At 48.1% G+C, this 18829-nt stretch overlaps 1 protein-coding gene across 13 annotated transcripts in view; it reads left to right on the top strand.

Moving 5' to 3' along the window:
• The window catches only part of CELF2 (CUGBP Elav-like family member 2), a 722443-nt gene that overhangs the window by 570090 nt on the left and 133524 nt on the right, over positions 1-18829 (top strand). For 10 of the 13 annotated variants that reach the window (XM_031444742.2, XM_031444738.2, XM_031444741.2 and 7 more), the window contains one exon: positions 1092-1288. In XM_031444742.2, coding sequence (XP_031300602.1) covers positions 1111-1288 — 178 coding nt within the window. In that variant the 5' untranslated portion in view covers positions 1092-1110. Of the gene's footprint in view, positions 1-732; positions 919-1090; positions 1289-18829 lie in introns of those variants that run through there. The other 3 variants (XM_031444743.2, XM_064479336.1, XM_064479335.1) reach the window with 3 other exon arrangements.

Below are 18829 nucleotides of genomic sequence, written 5' to 3'. Positions count from 1 at the left end.
AAGCATTCTCTCTTTCAAATGAGGATTTTGGAAAACAGCATGAAGGAAGATTGATAGGTAAAATCTTATGGTCTTGCTCTTTATATCAGCCCCAAATATTTACTGAAGCTAGAAGGAAAAAAAGACAGACTTTCCTCTTCTCTCTCCCAAACGTGTGATTGTTTAGAACTCAAGTGCAACATCTGGATGTCAGATATACAGAGAGCAATTTATGGAGTGTGAAAGATTTGAAATATTCAGTGTCCTTTAGCGGGAACTCAACTTTCTGGGGCTGCTTTTTTTCTCTCTCTCCTCCCGGCACAAAGCAGGCAATTCTGAGATCGCCTTTGCCTGTCTGAATTAAACCCTTTGTGCCCGGGTCCCATAAACAATGTGCTTTTTAAACGAGAGCCCCCTCCCCGCCCCGGGCCCTTTTCTCCAACGTGGGCAGCCAATCGGCTGCACCCGAGCCGCAGTGCTGGAGCACTTTGCCTTCTGAGCAGCAACAACGTACTAATTTGATGCACACATGGATGCCTCGCGCGCTCTGCAAATTCATCACCGGCATCTTGCATTAGTCATCTGACGGACTGCCAAATGTTTCATTTTCTTTTCATGTGACTTTATTATTACCACCTCTCTCCTCTCTTCCAAAACCTCCCCAAAGGGGCGGAGGGGTGGGAAATCCAGCAGAAACCCAGCCCTGCCTTTCTTTCCACACGAGAGCCAGTGTGGGGCTGATAACGCTGCGAATGCGTTGATGGCAGCCTTGCCGAGCTAGACCTGCACTTAACTTGCAGCTGCCTCCCGAGCCGGGTTTCAAGATGTCCACGCCCCGGGTGACAGCCGGCGGGGCGCTGCCCTGGGCTGGGGCGGCGGTGCTGAACGGCAGCCTGCAGTGAGAGCCCGCCGCCGCTGCTGCCCAGGAGCAACCTAATGGTGCCTGTGCTTTGTTTTAGTTCATCAAATTTCCACGACTCATTAGGCACTTTGCCCTGTGCTCCTCTTCCTCCTCCTTCCGCCTCCCCGCCCCCACCCCCACCCCCGATTTTTTGTCTTCCTGTCCCTCACCCTGCAGCCCTAACTCTGGCTCCTGCTTCCCTTTTTGACAGTAACGGCACAGCCAACAAGATGAACGGCGCTTTGGATCACTCAGACCAACCAGACCCAGATGCCATTAAGATGTTTGTCGGACAGATCCCCCGGTCCTGGTCGGAAAAGGAGCTGAAAGAACTTTTTGAGCCTTACGGAGCCGTCTACCAGATCAATGTCCTCCGGGACCGGAGTCAGAACCCTCCCCAGAGTAAAGGTACAGACAGCAGCGGGGAGCACGCGCTTGGGGGCGCGTGGTCGGGGCGTGCGGGAGGGGGAGGTCCTGGGCATCCCTGGGCGTCCGGGGAGTCGCGGGAGGGAGGAGGGCAGGAGAGAGCCACCCGCTACCCTTGTGCCCAGCGGCCAGCCCGGCTCCGCCCAGCGCCCCCGCCCGCCTCCTGGGCAGGTGGACCAGCTGGCCTGGGATGCGGGGAGGGAGGCGCCGCGGGAGGAGGGCGCGGCCGCGCGTCTGTCCAGGCGCGTGATTCCTCCCTGAGGTCACTTTCGAGGCAGCACAGGCTCTGCTGGGCGGAGCGGCTTGCCCCTCTGAGGAATAGTGTTCCTTAGCCTTGCATTTCAGACGCTCTTTCTACCTCTGTCTTTCGGTGACTGCCCATGTAATTACAATTGCATTTCACTTTTACATACCCTGTGGGGATCTCGAAATACCTTATAAACTGATAATCGCTGGTGTGAGGGATAAAGGTCACACTTCTAGGAGGGACATCAATTCCTGGGCTCTAGATAGGGCTCATTAAGTGAAGTGTGCCTTTTGGGGCAGGAAGTAGCACCCTAGTGGCCTTAAATAGTTAGCACGCCTTCAAAAATGCTTGTGGTTTACGCCCTCAGCAGTGGTAAGATTCAAGTGTACAATCTGGTGCTTGTGACTGCCTCCATTTTAAGATGAGGGTGATTGGGGAGGGGAGGGGGGGACACAGTTACTGAAAAAGAGGCCAGAAACCTCTGTCCAGGTTGAAGCTTCTGTGTATTGGAGTCACCCTTTGTAAGCTCTGTGCAGTTGGAATTTAAAATCTCTCCTCTGCTGCTACCACTGGGTTTCTGTCCATGTTTTAACCTTGCTTTAATAATTTTGTTCTCCGTTCTTGATCCCTTGGTCTTCTCCCCCAGGGTTCCTCCATCTCTGGGGGTCTCACAGTTTCTCTTTCTTTCTCTGCACCTTGGTATTTCTGCCCGGCCTGTTATTTTATTTCTGTGTTGCCTCTCATGAGAGCTCCTGCAAGCTCATGGTCTGGCTTGTACATACACTTTATTTGAGCACACGAACATCACCCCATTCTGTTCCCAGAGCCTATTCCAGCCTGTCGAGGTGAAGGGCTTAAACTAAGTCATTGTGAAAACTCTGACCTTCTCTGACTGAGAAAGGTTGGGCCATCTCTTGTTCCCTATAGTTACTGAGGTGTGATAGGACTTTTTGGGTCCTTTTAAGAAATTTTAAAACCCCTAGACAATATCTATTTTATAAAGGCAAACAGACATGCCTTCAAATTATGTTTATAGCACTCTCCTTTTCTATCTCAAAACATTTTATGTAACACCAAGTGTGTTTTCAAAAGAACATATATAAGAATGTTGTTACTATATACTTGATTTTACTAGAATTTGTAAAAGGGAAAAGTAGATATCTAAAACTCAATAGGATTAAAAACATCACAAATTAGGGCAGTGCCAAGACTCTTCGTTGATCATATTCCTAAACTGTTTACCTATGTTTCCCAGAGGGAGAAGACGAGAAATTAATACTTTCACAGTATCCTACTGAGCAAAGGCAGTTTAATGCCCTGGGCTGGGGCCGAGGAGTTAGCCAGTAAGGGCCCTCCCAGCATTGAGAATGGCGGCCACGGTGCACTGGGCCAGAGGCAGCAAACCGGTGCTTGAGAGCAGTCACCACAGGTCGTCCTCGGCTAGGAAAACATGCCTCCAAATTCCAGTTCATTCAGCATTTTTTGAAATGACCTGTGACATCGTGATCAGAGCTCATTCGTGATTATGATGCCTGCTTACTTGCATTTTAGCTTTTGATGACACGTGTCCTAGTTTAGCCAAAAAGACCTTTCTCTCCGTCAAGTAAGGACTTCATCGTGGCCTGGTTCTTCCACCAAGTTCTCTTTTCCCCAGTATTCCTCTGAGCAGCATCTTTACCAGGCTGTATTTGTGACTCTGTGTTTTGTTAACTTCATTCACTAGGTCTTATAACTAACTTCATCAAAATAGTTTGCATCAGCCCAGAGTCTCAGAGGGGAAGGGAGCCCTGGTGAGGGAATTCATTTTTTGGAGCAGATGCTGGGTACCAGGCCCTATGTTCGGAGTGTTGCATATGTTTTCTCATTTCATTCTTAACGGAATCCTGAAAGTAGGTGGTCCTAGTCACATTTTACAGATGAGCAAACCGAGGATCACAAAAAGTTAAGAAATATAGCCTAGGTGAATAGGCCAGTAAGTGGCAGAGTAGAAATTTGACCACAGTTGATCTGTCTTCATGTGTTAACACCAGCTTACCTCTCAGTGAGAGGAGGCCAAAACCAGCTTTGGTTGGCTTTATTTCAGGGTTGGGCTGGGAGCCTTCTCTTTTCCTAAGGGTTCCCAAAGCGAAAGGAAGGAATTTCGCCCTTCAAGAACACGGTTGATTTTGGTTCTATCTTTGTCCGTAGTTTTTTGGTTTTGTTTTTGTTTTTTTTTTTCACTCCTGAGTTTAGATTGTACATCACTCCAACTCACAGTATCCTGGGATAGAAGTTACAGATGAAATCATTCAGATCTTACCTTTGGAAATATAGGTCAATTCCCATTACTGAACTCCAAGTCTCACATCAAATATTGCTTGAAGTACGTGGGCTGCCAGCCAAAGCTTGAAAGGGTTTTTGTTATACAGACATCTCTGTTGTAACGGCGTTTGTTGTGATAGGATTGGAGCTGTGTAATGACATTCCTCTTGGAGGATTACAGCCCTTACCTGCCCGCTTAGGTTTGGAGATCAGCATCCACCACTTTTCCTTACACCGAGCCCTGTGTGTGCTGTACGTCGTTTGCGTGTTCATGGGTGAAATGCAACCCCACATTTACGTTGGTTCTGAGTCTATCAACAGAATAAAATCACCTTGCTTTCCCAGGGCTGATATCAGAGCCTCAGAAATTAGAAGTTTGGAAGCTCTGTCTAAACATGGTTTAAATTACAGCAGGTTTTAGAGTGGCCTTGATTCATCGCCTTACCGACGACAGTGGTTCCCAGGAAAGAGACAAAAATCAGGCTGTTACCTAACCCAGGTGAATACGGTTTTCCCTCTCACTTTGCATTTGAGGTTCTGTTGAATCTTGAGGCATAAAAACTTCTTCTGGTTTTGAAAATATCCTTTAAGAGTTAGAGTCTCAGCTGTCTGTTTCTTCTCCCACGTAAATACGTGTGTTGATTAAGCCTTAGCAACTCTGGGGAACCTGGTTAAGTAAACTCTCCCACCTACCAGGGCTGAGAGAGAGGATGTTTTATTCAGCAGTTATTGGCCGAGTCCCGACAGTGAGAAATACCATCCACGTAGTAGTTAAGAGCATGGCGTTTGAAGTCGGACAAACCTAAATTGAATTTCTGGCACTACCACATCCTAGGTGTTGGCCTTGGGCACTTTACTTAATCTCATCTGGAAGTGGAGACAGTAAGGTTGCTGAGATGATGCAGTCACGTGCTCTGCACAGAACTGGAATGTGGTGGGAGCGTCTGCAGTGGAGGTGACTCTGGCTGTTAGTCTCATCATCACTGTCCCTGAGAACCTGAAATCTAATAGGGGCAATGAGGTAGATACTGAGGTAACAGAACATAAAAGAACGTGAGATGAGAGTAAGAAAGAAATGAGTCTATTTGAACTCTGTAGGTTCGGGGAGGAATGAATAACTTCGTTACGCAGGCAGGAAAAGATGGCCTCTTGACCAAATCTTGGGGGAAAAAGTAATGATAGGATTTCAGTGAGTGAAGACTGTGTCGAACAAACAGTGCATGGAGTTGGACCAGCCCGATTCTGGAAGGGAGGTGAGCACACCCAGGGGAGTTCCAGGAGCTGAGAGCTCTTCCCGAGTTCAGAGGAAGTGGGAAATGCGGGCAATGAAATGGAAGCGGGGAGGATGAGGAGGCTGAGAGAGAAAGGCTGGGACCAGGGCCTAGAGGGCCTTACTTCTCGGGCTGAAATACTTGACTCTTACTTCTTAGACAGCCGAGGGTCTGGGAGGGTATTTTGGCCACAGGGAGGGTGGCCAGGAGCCCCATGCAGGGTTGGGGGCGGTGTGTGTGGAGCCTGGACAGAGCACTGTGTGTCATGGCAATGCAGAGGGCAGAGTTGAGTAGCACAGATGGGACCGTGGTGGAAGGAAAGGGACTTGGTAACTCGCTTGGGGCTGTGACAACCGGGCAGTTTGGCCTCAACTTGGAGAAACAGGAGAGCAGTCGGCAGGTGGGAGCAGGTGGGAGAGGCACAGTCAGTTCAGTTTTGATCACATTGAGTCTGAGGTGCCTCAGAAGAGTCGAGAAGGTTGCAGGCCAAGGACAGCCATCGGATTTGGTCACGGGAGGACTTGGGCGCATTTCAGAAGGACAGTGGAGGTCAGGAGAGGGGTTGTGGAGCTGTCCGTGTGGGGCTATAAGTGGCGACGACCCTTTCTGATAGTCGAATCATGAAAGAAAGAGAACTTAGATAGAGCGCTTTTTTTCTTTGAAGCTGAAGAAAAAAGGACCAAGCAAAAACAGACAGTTAAAGTGCAGGGAAGACAGGGCTTAGGATCCTTAAAGGGACGAAAAGTTACTGAAGAGCACACGTGAACGGGTGGAAAGATGCTTCATTTGAGACAGCGGGGCCATTAAGCAAAAGTAACACCCGTGCGAATTTCAGTCTGATGGAGGGAGATTGACACTCCCTCCCAGAAGCCGTCGGTCTTCGCAGGAGACCATACGCTTCTCAGAAGGCTGGGTGGAATCAAAGGCTTGAGAAGAGCGGAGAAGGTGTCAAATGACTGCTTTGAGACCTCCAGTAGGGGAGAGGAAAAGGGAATTATTGAGCAGGAGGAGGGCCCAGTGACCCTTGGATGTGTCCATTTACAGGCAGCCCTAGTGGTTGTGGTTCTGTGACCGTGTGTCAGCGAGTGAGCAGAGACACAGAATCCTAGGGGACCTGGGGTTGGAGATGACCAAGAGAGATGTGGCTGAAGGTCAGGAAGGATGTTCATTGCATCAGAATGTTCTCTGAGGTCCCAGATGAGGAAGCTGGTTAAGATGAAGGATAGCTCAGGTCCAGGAGGAGAAGAGGATTCGAGGCTGGGGATGGTGAATGAAGGACAATGCAGGGGGCGGCAGGGATGGAGACATTGTCCAGCAACCCCAAACCCAGAACCTCTGACGGGTAGATCAGTTGTGCGCCTTGGCTTCTCTCTCTTGATGTTTCCATTTTAATCAGAATTTTATCCCAGGGTCACAGCACCCTGAAAAAACCTACTCTGTGGTGAACGCTAGCTAGATTTTTCTAAGTTCAAGCGGTCAGATGTTATTATTTTTATTTCACTGGCAGAAACTCCAAGGAGCCTGTGCTCAGTTACCGGATTAGTCCTTGGGCATCTGAGCTGGGGAGGAAGCAGACCCTTGGCCCTAAGCAGGGCCTTGCCCATTTTACTGTTTATCTTTGGCGGCTTCTCAGCCAGAAAGGGAACTAGAAAGGGGAAGTGGCTTGTGTCGACAAGCTCCCTCTGAGCTACAGGCCTGAAGAGCAGAACTTCCTTTTTTCTAGAAATGTGCTCAGAGATCATGGCATAACTACCGCGCAGCTGCAGCCCTTCCAGCACCACGAGTCCAGGGTGGGTGGAAGGAAGATCAAACTCATGGCTCCTTGGGGAGGGGTGATTACCTTTAAATCTCAGAAGAGCAGCGTTTGTGGTGGTTGTAATGCTCCTGCCCACTCGTCTCCTGGTTGGTCCAGCTGCAGTTGGCATGATGCCAGGGCCGGGCCTGGACCACGGCTTGCCTTGGGTGGTTTCATCCACAGCCCTCCTCCCTCTGCTGACCTTAGACTGTGACAGAGTATGAGTCGCTTCTTTCCTTCTTCCTGCCTTGACTTCAGTCTTCAGGAATTCATTCACAGAATCTCAGCTCATCCTCATCACTTCCCAGTTCAGTACGTTGCAAAAGTTGTCCTGGAGAATGTGATGAGATGGCCAGCGAGAGAACAGGGGAGGTGAAGGAGAGGGAAAGAAGGGTCAAGAGCACCAGCGCTAAGGGGGGAGGGTAGAGCTCAGCGGTAGAGCACATGCTTAGCATGCACAAGGTCCTGGGTTCGATCCCCAGTACCTCCATTTAAAAAAAAAATTGAAATTTGTTTAAAAAAAAAAAAGAGCATGAAAGCTAAGTGTCCCTTCACCCCAGGAACCCCAGATAGTTAGACAGTCAGGTGGAAAGGTCTACTTTCAGAACCTGGCAGGACAGCCCTGAGTCCAGAAGTTTCCTCTGTGCTGTGAGAGAAGGAAGGCAGGCCCTGGAGCCGGGGGTCTTATACCTGGGGTGTATTATCACAGCCTCGTCTAGAGAGCACCCCAAACCTCGGCACCTCTGCATGGGGATCCCTGCCTCCCGGGTGTTCCACGTGTTCAGTGGGAGAATGAATGTGGATCTTGCTGGTGGAGTCCGAAGTTGAGAGTTATAACCTGAATTCTTCTTCAAAATGTGAAAAGCTTGTCCTTTTTATTCAAGGAAGAATGTTTGGGGGCTGGGAGTGGGGAGACCTGTTTCTGTGTTTCTTGCCCTTTGTTTTCTTCTAAAAGACTCTCAGAAACCTGCCTTGTGTGGTAGACATGGACTTGGAGCCAATTTATTTAAGTGCTGTCCTCTGGAAATCAGGACTTGAGAAAGAATTCAGAACACAGGAAGATGAGCCAATTTTACATTTTTAACGCACGCAAGTCAGGGAGAGGATTTCTGCCCTAAATTTCTTGCAGGCTAGGGTTGCTGCCCTAGATTTTCTGGAAGAGCCCCAGTTACGTTCATGCTGCCTCAGTGGCCCACGAGAAGGATGCATTCATCCTGAATTAATTTTGTGTCAACAGAAATCACCCTGTAACGTATTGTGACACTCTTCCATCATTGGCTGATCGAGGTCCTGCAGGATAAACATAAAATAGAGTCAATCTTTATACTCATGCAAGCACGGATCCTTACCACATCCTTGTGAAAGGTGGATTTGTTAGTTGTGGTGTATGGTTATGTTAAAAAAAAATTCAGTTTCTTGAAATGGAGTTTTGGATTATTTTGGCTCCCATTGACCACACCCATGGAACTGGTTGAGATTAACGAGAGAGCGTTGTTAAGTGAGCCTTGTTTTAAGTTAAGGTGAGAAGGAATCCCTTAAACACCCCGTACTCTGGTGCCGAGAGACTGGACAGTGCTTGTTACTTACATCAAAGGGCGGCGTCTACCCTGGCAGATAATATCTAACTTGGGTGCATTATGATCCTTCCATCTCTGGAGGGAAAAAGAGGAAGAAAGGGCAGGAGCAGGGCGATCTGGAGGACACCACGGAGCAAGCCGGTATCAAAGAAGAAATGAAATTACTTAAGGTCACTTCTGACCATTTTGTTTTCTTCTCTTCTGTCGGGGCCATCAGCTGGTCCCCAATCATCTTATCCCCGGTAGATTTGCATTTCTGGAATTAAAGGGGCAAAACAATAAAGAAAACAGGCGGGAGAAGAAAGGAGAATGGGCTATTTTTGGTAGAAATCTGCCACAGAAAGTAAACCCAGGGTTTCATGGCTTCTGTCTGTTTGAACCCCTCCAGCGCGTGTTAGAGGGTGACTGCAGGCGCGAAGTCTAGGGGAATCTCGCAGCTCACATTTCCTTTTGGTACATTTATGATTTGCTTGCCTGGAGGTCTTACTTGCCTTTTAGTTTGCACCCAACGAAATTTCCCCACAATAGAGATGCTCTACCATCTGTTACACAGTGGTTCTACTCTGGGTCACCATACTGTGGGGCGTTACGAAAGCAGTCTTTGGAAATCAGAAGTGCAGTTTGCTAAGCAGAAAGGGAAGTGCGATCTCTGGGGCCATGCCGTTACTCACTCTGCAACACACACGCCTTGCCTGGGGCCTACCTCAGCGTGACCCTCCCTCCCTTACTCACTTTTGCTTCAGGGACCCCAGATAGTCAGGCAGTCAGGTTGAAAGGTCTACTTCCTTCCTTCTTCAAACTTTGCTTCTAACTGAAATTTAAAATCTGCCATAGTTACGCTACATTTTAGATGTGTTCAGAAATGCTAGCATTAAAAATATAAATAAAATCATTACATACCTTATGAAGCAGTTCATTATCCTTAATAATTCCAACCATGGAAAAATGTACCATGCTGTTAGCACAATTAGCTCCCTTTTGCTTATCTCGTGTTCATAGATTCCTTTTTTTTTATTGAATTATAGTTGATTTACAATGTACAGCAGAGTGATTCAGTTGTACATATATATAAATCTATTCTTTTTCAGATCCTTTTCCATTATAGATTATTAAAAGATACTGAATATAGTTCCCTGTGCTCTACAGTAGGCCCTTGTTGTTTATCTATTTTATATCTGTTAATCCAAAACTCCTAATTTATCCTTCCTCCCCTTTCTCCTTTGGGAATCATAAATTGGTTTTCTATGTCTGTGAGTCTGTTTCTCTTTTGCAAATAAGTTCATTTGTATCATTTTTTTGAGATTCCACATATAAGTAATATCATATGATATTTGTCTTTGACTTAATTTAGTATAATAATTTGTAGGTCCATCCATGTTGCCTCAAATGGCATGGTATCATTCCTGTTTGTGGCTGAGTAATAGTCCATTGTGTATATCACATCATAGATTCTTAAAAGACTGAATTTCCACCCTTGGACCAGTGGCCTCAGATGCTACCAAGATTTAGGCATGAGACTTTTATTCTTTGTCCAATTTCACTGATCCCAAGACCATCCATTCTCATGTTTTGTTGTCTAATGTTGTCTGGCCCAGACCTCTTACTGGAATGGTACTCCCTCCAGTTGGACATAAGCATGCCAGGATTAAATGAATAAATACAGAGCAATCATTCTGACCTTTAAAACCAGAGGAAACTAGAAAGGGAGGGAAAGAGAATTGGCCAAATGGGGAAAAGTAAAAGGCTAAAATAATATGAGTGAGCAACAGATTGATACGGGCTTATAGACTCTGGCAGTGGAAATGATGGATGATGGTATGTTGGCTTTTAGGACAGTTGGTCAAGAGGATGGAAAATGTTCTGACCCATGCTGTGAAATTCAGTGGAAAGTCAGTTAGAGATCAGGTATCACATTAGAGAAATTTGCAGTGAACTAGAGCAATTAAATATATTAAAGCACCAGGGTCTTCAAATGTCTGAGGATATTTTCAGATCTGCTTGGATGAGCACATGGGATGGAAAAAGGAAAAAACACACATGTGGGATGGCGGATTACAACGTGTGTGGATTTCACAAGCCCCTTTTTCACCGAGTCATGTAGACAGACACAGGGGCAGCAAGGGAAAAAGCACGTTTGCTGTAAATGCAAAAGGGAGGTATTTTGCTGAACCAGGGACAGGTTATAGCGATGAAAACTCATGAGTCCAGGAGAATGGGGTTGGCAGTTGAAACCCCACAGGAATTGGTATTAAGATCAATAGTTTTTCACTCTCTATGTAAATGACCAAAAAAGATGTCTCTCATCCAGTCTCCCTATTCTGGCATTGATTCAAATTAGAGAAACCCAATTGGAGACATAGACTTTGGGCAGGAATAAAGGAATGTGATTTCCCCATTTCTATTAGAGGATCATAAATTGGAATTAGAGAAGTAAGTCAAAAAGATTGAAAGAGAACATCCACCCATCCCACTTTTTGGCCCTGAATCTGATCGTTATGGGATGTTTTGGGTGTGTTAGGCCCACGTCAGACAAGTACACAACCTGCATGTAAATGGAGAGCTACCTCTTCTTAATAGCCTTCAGCATCCTCTGTGGCCTCTTGCCAGCCAAATCTGTAAATTCTCGTAGACTTGTTTTTAGTTTTAGGTGGAAACACATATTTCCCAAACTCTCCATAGTTTAATGGAAACCACAACACAGACGTATAGAGAGACCAGATAATGGGGGGTGGGGAGCATTAGAAACCCGGCTTCCAACTAGTTAATGGTCCAAATGTCCCCTCAAATGCGAAACACTCCAAATGAAGATCACAGAAACCAAGTGTTAAGGAAGAAGCAATTCACCTCTTTTCACAGGAGCTTTCTCGCTCGGATGTAGGCCACGATGCCTAATATTAGGAAGTGTTATTGAAGTTCTGTCAAGGGGATGGACGCGTTCCCAAGGAGAGGCAGCAGGCCTCCCAGGGGCCCGGGAGGGTGAGCCCGTGTGGAAAGGTCCGGGAGGTTAACTTGAAAGGCCTGAGAGCACTGAGTCCCAAGCATGAAGAGAAGGAAAGGCTGTTTTCAAACATGAAAAGAGGGATTGTGCTCTCAAAAAAAAAAAGCTAGAAGAGAGAGTATGATTGAAGTCTGGACGATGCTGAAGTGCAGAGTGAGGCTGTGCAGAGATGTCTTTCAATTAACGCTAAGCCCCAGGATCCCAGGGCTCAGACGTGAAATGTTGGGACGGCAGGCCCAGCGTGGAGCGGGGGCCAAGCTTTGACACTGAAGAGGTGGTGAACTCAGAGAAGAGGAAGAAAGTTGAGGAGAGGGTGGGGGCAGCTGCTCACAGTCCCCCAGGAGTGGCCCGCAGGCCCGCACCTTCCTGAGACATCACCCCTTCACTCGTAGCAGGGACGTGGAGCTCAGGGTAGCCTTGAAAGCCCCGGGTCCCATTTAATGCACAGTTTCATGTAGACGAGAAAAGGTGGAAGATGGGCCCTGGAAGATGGGCCCAGAAAGCTGGCCACGTGTTGACCAAAGTACCAGCCCCAGGGCAGTAAACGTCCATTAGCGCCTACAGGGTGCGAGGCATTGTGTTCGGTGCTGAGAACACAGCGGGGCCGTGTTCTTTGACCTCAAGCGGGGGAGAGGGGATGGAACGGCGTTCACGGGAGGATGGCGGGAGTTCTTTAGAAACGTAGAGCCTGCTTTGGGTGGTCAGCGTCCACATAGGTGCGTGCGTGTTGTCTCTCTTGGAGGAGATGCTCTGGAAGCCTCAGGAGCAGAGGAGCCTGTGCTGCCCGTAGAATGAAGGTGAAGTGAGCGCTGGGGGAGCCGCAGGTCATGGGATAGTGGGAGTCTGAGGTTTTTTCTTCCCGTATCCCTATTTTCGTCCCCTCTTTTTCTTCAGTTTTAGTTTTCTTTCTTCTTTCTCCCCCTTGTTGGGGAGCTGAGGGTAAGATTAGTCTGAGTGTCACTAAATCAGCTTTGTGGAGGGCTCTCCATCAAATCAAGGGTGTGCAGTTTACAGCCTCCTGTGAGCAAAACTAAGAGGCTGGTCCTGGGCCCGTGGCCCTCCCTACCCACCCCCACCCAGGGCAACACAGTTTGTAACTCAGGTTCCTGAAGAACACGCTGACTCCTACCTGATGGAGCCACGTCCAGTTGACACTAAGGAGCAACTGATAGCCTTGACCCTCATGGGAGGCCTGTGAGTCCACGTGTGTCTTGTGTGCAGTGCACACACGCCTGTCAAACTTGGTGGTGACTCGAAGTTAGTTATTGCTTTGAATGCCGTTTCTTCAGCCGGATCTGCTTCTGCCTGCACGGCGGACTTCTGAGGAATAAATCCGTTGTACAGTATGGACTCTGCATTGCCTGGGGCGGGGCCTGGGGTGGGGTGGGAGCCGAGCAAAGGGTGGACGTGGAGTGGACCTGGGAGAAGAAGAGTCCTACACACGGTTTAAATCGGCATTTCGGGGGGAAGGGGGGGACATGGTAGCGTGAGGCCTTGGAGGGCTGGTCCCTAAAAACCACTGGCCTCCGGGGAAAGAGGCTCAAAGTCTACAAAGCAAATACTTGCAGCCCAGAATCAGAGCATTTAGAGGGCCTCCTGCAGACCCCAGACCTAAGTAGTTATTCAGAATTCTTGATCCTGATGTCCCTGGTCTTGAGGACAGCAGACTCCTTGAGAATAATTATGTGTCTGAGCAGCTTGCCCTGGCCCCCGTCCCGTGGGCGTTCTGTCACAACTGCGGGCCTCACGTCTGAGCGGCCCAGCACGCTGGGCCGTGTGTGACATCGCACTGGACTTTCTGTTGGGGGTTTTCAGGTTTGGCACCTGGACCTTTCTGTGCGATGGTTCAAAGTTGACAATGGGACTGCCACCAGCCAGATGCTCCCTCTGAGTTACTTTGATGCGTGTATCATTCTCTGTTCCCCAGCCTCTCTCATTGCCTGCTGCAGTCAGCTTTGAAGATGGCTGATGGGCACTAGAAGGGCGTTTTGTGACCTCGAGTGGACTAACATTTCCTGATGTTCATGGCAGGAGTCTCGAGCCATCCTGAACTCACCCTCCCCAAGATCACTGTCACACAGAGGCCAGTTCTTCACCCACCCCTACACTCTACAGAATCGCCCCTCATTTCAGAAGCCTGCACAGGGTAGCTCCTTGTGGACATAGTACCTTTAAGGTAACTGTTGGAAGAGTCCCCACTTTGAAAAGGAAGTAAACGTGCTAGCTAACATTGGCTTTCGGTCACATTAATAGCTCTATCTTTAAAAATTGCATTATTAAGGCTTCCCTTACGTGGGATTTACTTTCTATTGAGTAGAGAAGTATTGTAGTAATTGATACCAACCTGCACATGTTAGGAAAACAGGTTAGGTTTTCCTAACATGTTATATAGTTAATACAACCTAGCGAAAGACGTAAAATTCTTATTTTTCACTTTCTGTGTTGTTTAAAGGTTCTCCACGTCAGGTTGGTTGGTGTTTGTTTAGTTGAGTGTTTGGTTTTTGTCTGTTTATGTTCTCGTGTTTGAATTTTTTAAAAGAATTTTAGGCTGTTAAAAAGAGGAGGGCTTATTTGTATGAGTTATGAAAAAGCATTGCTTAATGTATTCGCACCGCTGCTGTGCTGGGGACATACCTGCCCTGGGCACTTGCGTGAGGCTGGAATGAGACAGACTAGCTTAGTTTTGCTCTCAAGACTGAGTTTAGTTCCTCGGCAGCAGAACAGCAAATAGGGCTTTCATTGTTTTAATCCTCCGTGTGGTGTCCATGGGACGAGGGCAGGCAGACAAGACCTTTTGAGGTGCAGGACCATCCATCTTGCCCTTTCTCTGAAGCATCCAGCAGTAACTGGCTCATTTGGGGTGAGAATGCTAACCCACCCTGGAAAGGTTGAGGAGGACCTTCCTCTGCATCCTCTGCCCCAAGTGTGGTCCTAATTCACACGGTCCCAGGAGCTGACGGAGAGAGTATTGAGGGTGTTGCCATCTCCCCCTGAAGTCAGCGCATCCTGGAGCTGCCCGTAGGAGACAATCACTATGGCTGAACAGGACAAAACCCAGTTTGGAAGAACGTTGCTTCCCAGGAGGGGTCGAGGAGATGACCTCTGAGGAGGGGGATGGGCTGTTTTATAAAGGGCTAGATGGATCCATGAACATGAACACTCCTCTCAGAGCTGCCCCCACCCCCCCTCTCCCGCTTCCTTCCTCACGACCCAGGGAGCAACCTGGTTCGGCAAAAACAAGTGTAGGCAATTTCCATGCCCCGTCCTCTCTCCTCTTGGCCAAGCAGGCTGCTGAGTGTGATGCTCTCTTTGTGGAGCGGACATCTGTCTAATGGGAACTGGACTGTGACCACCAGTTCATTTCACAGAGGCCACCGTACAGCTGCCAGATGGTGACGGGTCTTAGCTACTTTGCAAGTCCAACATGTTCCCCTCTGGAGGTGGAAAACGGATGGGTCCCTCCACCAAGCCCATGTCCTGGCAAAGGCAGGGCTGCTGAGAGCCAAGGCTTTGCTCTCCTCTCTTTGAAGGTAGAAAAAGACATGAGTCTATGAAAGACACAATTTTTTTTAATCAAACCTTTGGGCTCTCCTCTCTTCCTAATTGTTCTCTAATCCGGACTTGGGAGCACGGTGTGTCAGTGGGACATGTCAGGCTTCCATCACAGATGAAACTCCCAGGCAGATAAGATTGTGGCAACTGAGGAGGAGCAGGGAAGAGTCCCCTGTCCACTGGCAGAGTGTGATTGTTGAACGTGGACTAATCAGTAGCCGGCAGGCCTGCCACGTGCCTTCAGGAAGCCCTGCCGGGAGCACTCAGCAGATTAGAGGAGGGCCTGCCTCTCCGAGGCTTTCTCTTTCCCTGCGTTAGCTGAACTGCTGCACGAGGAGACGTAAAACCATTGGTCGGACGGCCCTAGCAACACACAGTGCTGTGTTGACACGGCTCCCATCACGTGCTTGCAATGAAAACGCTGTATTTTTAGAACACTTCAAAGCAAGGAAACTGTTAAAGCCATATCACATCCTCCTTGCCATCCAGCCACTTCCTTCGTGCCCCCAGGAAAATCGCCCCCATTTTGTAGAAGAGGAACCAGAGACAAAGATGGAGTGATGTTTTGAGCAAAGCTGATAATGCCAGGGAAAATTGCTGATCTCGTCTCAAAACCGAACGCCTCCTTCGGAGTCATCTTTCTAATGCTTCTGCCCCTTCTACCAACGCCACGTGGGTTCCACATGACCTTGCATCTCAGCCTTAATATTGTATGGGGAGTTCAAAAGACAACTCAGTCTCCCATTTTCTTCCATGGCATTCATTCAAATAAAAATAGGCACATAATACTGTCCTGAAAAAAATCAAAGCTCCAGGCACACTTTGAAAATCTTTTAGAATTTCTAACACTTATTTTCATAAGTATCTTCCACGCCGCTAGCTGAGACCACTGTCGGCAGACTGTTGGCTATGTCTCCGCGGTGCCGGGGCCGAGCCCAGTGCCTGGCGTGGATCAGGCGATCCCAGTTAGCCGCAGGGGGACGAGCGAAGTGAATATTGCCTCTCAGTCTCCCAACACCGACTTACACGTTTTTACAGAGTTATTGCTGAAAGACAGAGAGAAACTTTCACTCATTCCTAGAACGTGTTTTGAAAGCCTCACGTGCTAGGCGGTGTGCATCGTACCAGGTGTACGGAGTCAGAAGGCATGGCCGTGTCCATAGGGCACTGAGGGTCTATAGGAAGGCGAGGTGGGTGCCCACGGGCTGATTGCATGTGTGGGTGTGGTGGGGAGAGAGTCTGCAATGTTCCTTCTCTTCCTGAAAGCCCTCTGGCCCAAGAAAAGTAAAGAACAACAGCAGTGTACAAATGGGGGGGGGGGGCTTCTGAGTTGTCCGACTGGAATGGCGGACAGGTGTCTGCTAAAAACCACGCCTTCAGCTAGGAAAGTATTTCGGGTGTCCGGAGGCTGTGCCCACCATCAGGCCTCAGCATTGTCCCAAAACAACACACGTAACAGTCTGTCCCCACCGCACCCCAGGTCAGTCCCTGTCAGCACCGCCCCCACCAGATCCGCGGGGCTGAGGTGGGTCTTCCATGAGGCTATGTTCGTTAGGCCATCTATGCTCAGTTATTTGGGACTAGAAGGGAAGAAACGTAGATCACATAAGTGAACAGCGTTTTATCAGCTGTCACTCTGCACAAAGTTGAGGTGATGTTACATGTGTGTGTTAGGTGTGCTTTTCCTGATTTAGGCTGGTGGCCATGTCGTGTTTAGCTCTTGTGTACTCTGCCTTTAAAATACCAGCTTCCAGTCAAATGCTATGGAATTGGATGACAGTGGAGCCAAAAGACCGCATGGTGCAGGGGTGAAGAACAGGCCTTGGAGATTAAGTGTCCTGGTTCCGACTCCCCCATACCTCCTTTTCTTTGTGTCACCTGATGCCCCCGTGCCTTGGATGAATAGGGCCATTAGGCAGATGCAATGAGATAGTACATGTCGAGCACTGAGGACGGCGTCTGGCACGTAGTACCCTGTCATCCCGCCCTGTCTGCTCTCGATGAGAAAACTGAAGTACGGTGAGGTTAGGCGAGCAACACGTCTAACGTCACCCAGCTGCACCTCTGCATGCAGCCTCCATTCCAAACAAAAAATGGCCTTTCAGTAGAAGCAGGATCAGTTCTTGGTACTGTTGTCAGTAGCAACAACAATATCGTTACTTATTTATTATTTATTCAGAGTACTTGGTATGTGCCAGGTCCCACGCTAAGGGCTTATTATGCAATGTCTTGCTGTAACATACGTCCTCTCAACAACTTTGGGAGTCAAGTATGATTTATTGAGCCCATTTGATACCAAAGAGAATGGAAACTTACAGAACAGACACACCTAAATAAGTGGCAGGCGGGGAATTAGAACCTGAGTCGTTTGTCTTCAGAGTCCCTGCTGCTAACCATTGCGCTGCCCTGCCTCCCAGGGCCCTCCTGCACTCTGAGTATCTCTCTTTTTGTTTTTATTGACTACGAATTGTAAATTATATTTGAAATTACTAATTGAAATTATCTGGTTCTTTCCTTTTCCAAATGCACACTCCTCTGGACTGTAAGCTGTCTTGGACATCTCTGTATGCCTTCTGCTTAGCACAGTGTGTCGTAACCAGTGGGTACTTAATAATGTTTGTTGAATGGTATTGAATTATTCTTTGAACACTCCTTGGATTTTGGCCCCCCCCCATGCCTTAAGTTCTTCTCATTTCCTCTACCTAGAGGTATTATTTCTTCTTCCCAGTTCTGCTTATTTACATCCTGGCCTTTCAAGGTCTAGTGCAAATGCCATTCTATGATATATCAAGGACCCTTCTGGACACCCAATCAAAGAGTAATAGCCATCCCACTGAAATTGCTACGGCATTCTGGAATGCTTTCTATGTCATGCCGCAGGTGGGTTTGCATGGGTCTTACTGAGCTTAAAGCTTCTGCAAGGCAGGGGTTACTTCAGTCACCTGGTATACCCCATAGAACTTGATACAGTGCCTTTAAGCTGTAATAAACACTGGTTGAGTGAGTGCAAAACATTCAAGGGAAAGGAATATTTCCCCTACCAGCTTATTCTACCTTTTTTCCTCCTTTTCCTTTTCATGGCATGTTGAAATTGAGTGTCCCATCACATTCCTGGTTTTGAATCAGCTGGCGGGCACTCTGTGGAGCATGAAAAAATATTGTTTCAACTGAAGCAACGGAAGTAAGAGAATCATTTTCGGATGCCACTGTAGTGTGAAAAGCTTTGACATTTAAAATAAAATAAGGAAGGAGAAAAACAGTTGACTGTGTAGTTGGAGTCTCTTGCCAGCAAAGGCTCAGAGCCCTCTCAGCAGCACGCTCACCTGAAACCCCGCCAGACGTACAGATGTTTCCTTTGGCACTGGTGCGCAGAGCCACACCGCAGGTCTCAGGAACAGTTCCATCCTGGCAGGGGCTGATGTAACAGGGGGTGGGGCAAACAAGCAGAGAAATGACTTCATAGGTCTTCGCTGTTTCTAGTTCCTTAGATCCTGTGGTGCGTGTTGCCTTTTCCCTCTGAGTGGTCATACATCACTTTATTCACTTAGTGCCAACACATACAACCTTTTTATGAGGCTATGAAAGCTCCACTTAGCTGAGCGCATTTTTGGAACTCCATGAGATGAGGACCTGGTAAGTTGTACCTCTGGTTGCAAGCCTAGAAATTCCCCAAAGGTCACACGCAGGGGGATGGAATCCTTCCAGACTTGGGTTTTCTTCCTTCAAGGACTCAGATTATGACACAGAAGAAAACTTATCCACCCAAGGGGCCTGAGGGAGGA

The sequence above is a fragment of the Camelus dromedarius genome, chromosome 26 (genome assembly GCF_036321535.1).
Source record: "Camelus dromedarius isolate mCamDro1 chromosome 26, mCamDro1.pat, whole genome shotgun sequence".
NCBI classification, from domain to species: Eukaryota; Metazoa; Chordata; class Mammalia; order Artiodactyla; family Camelidae; genus Camelus; species Camelus dromedarius.
This window is presented reverse-complemented; position numbering and strand designations above follow the sequence as displayed.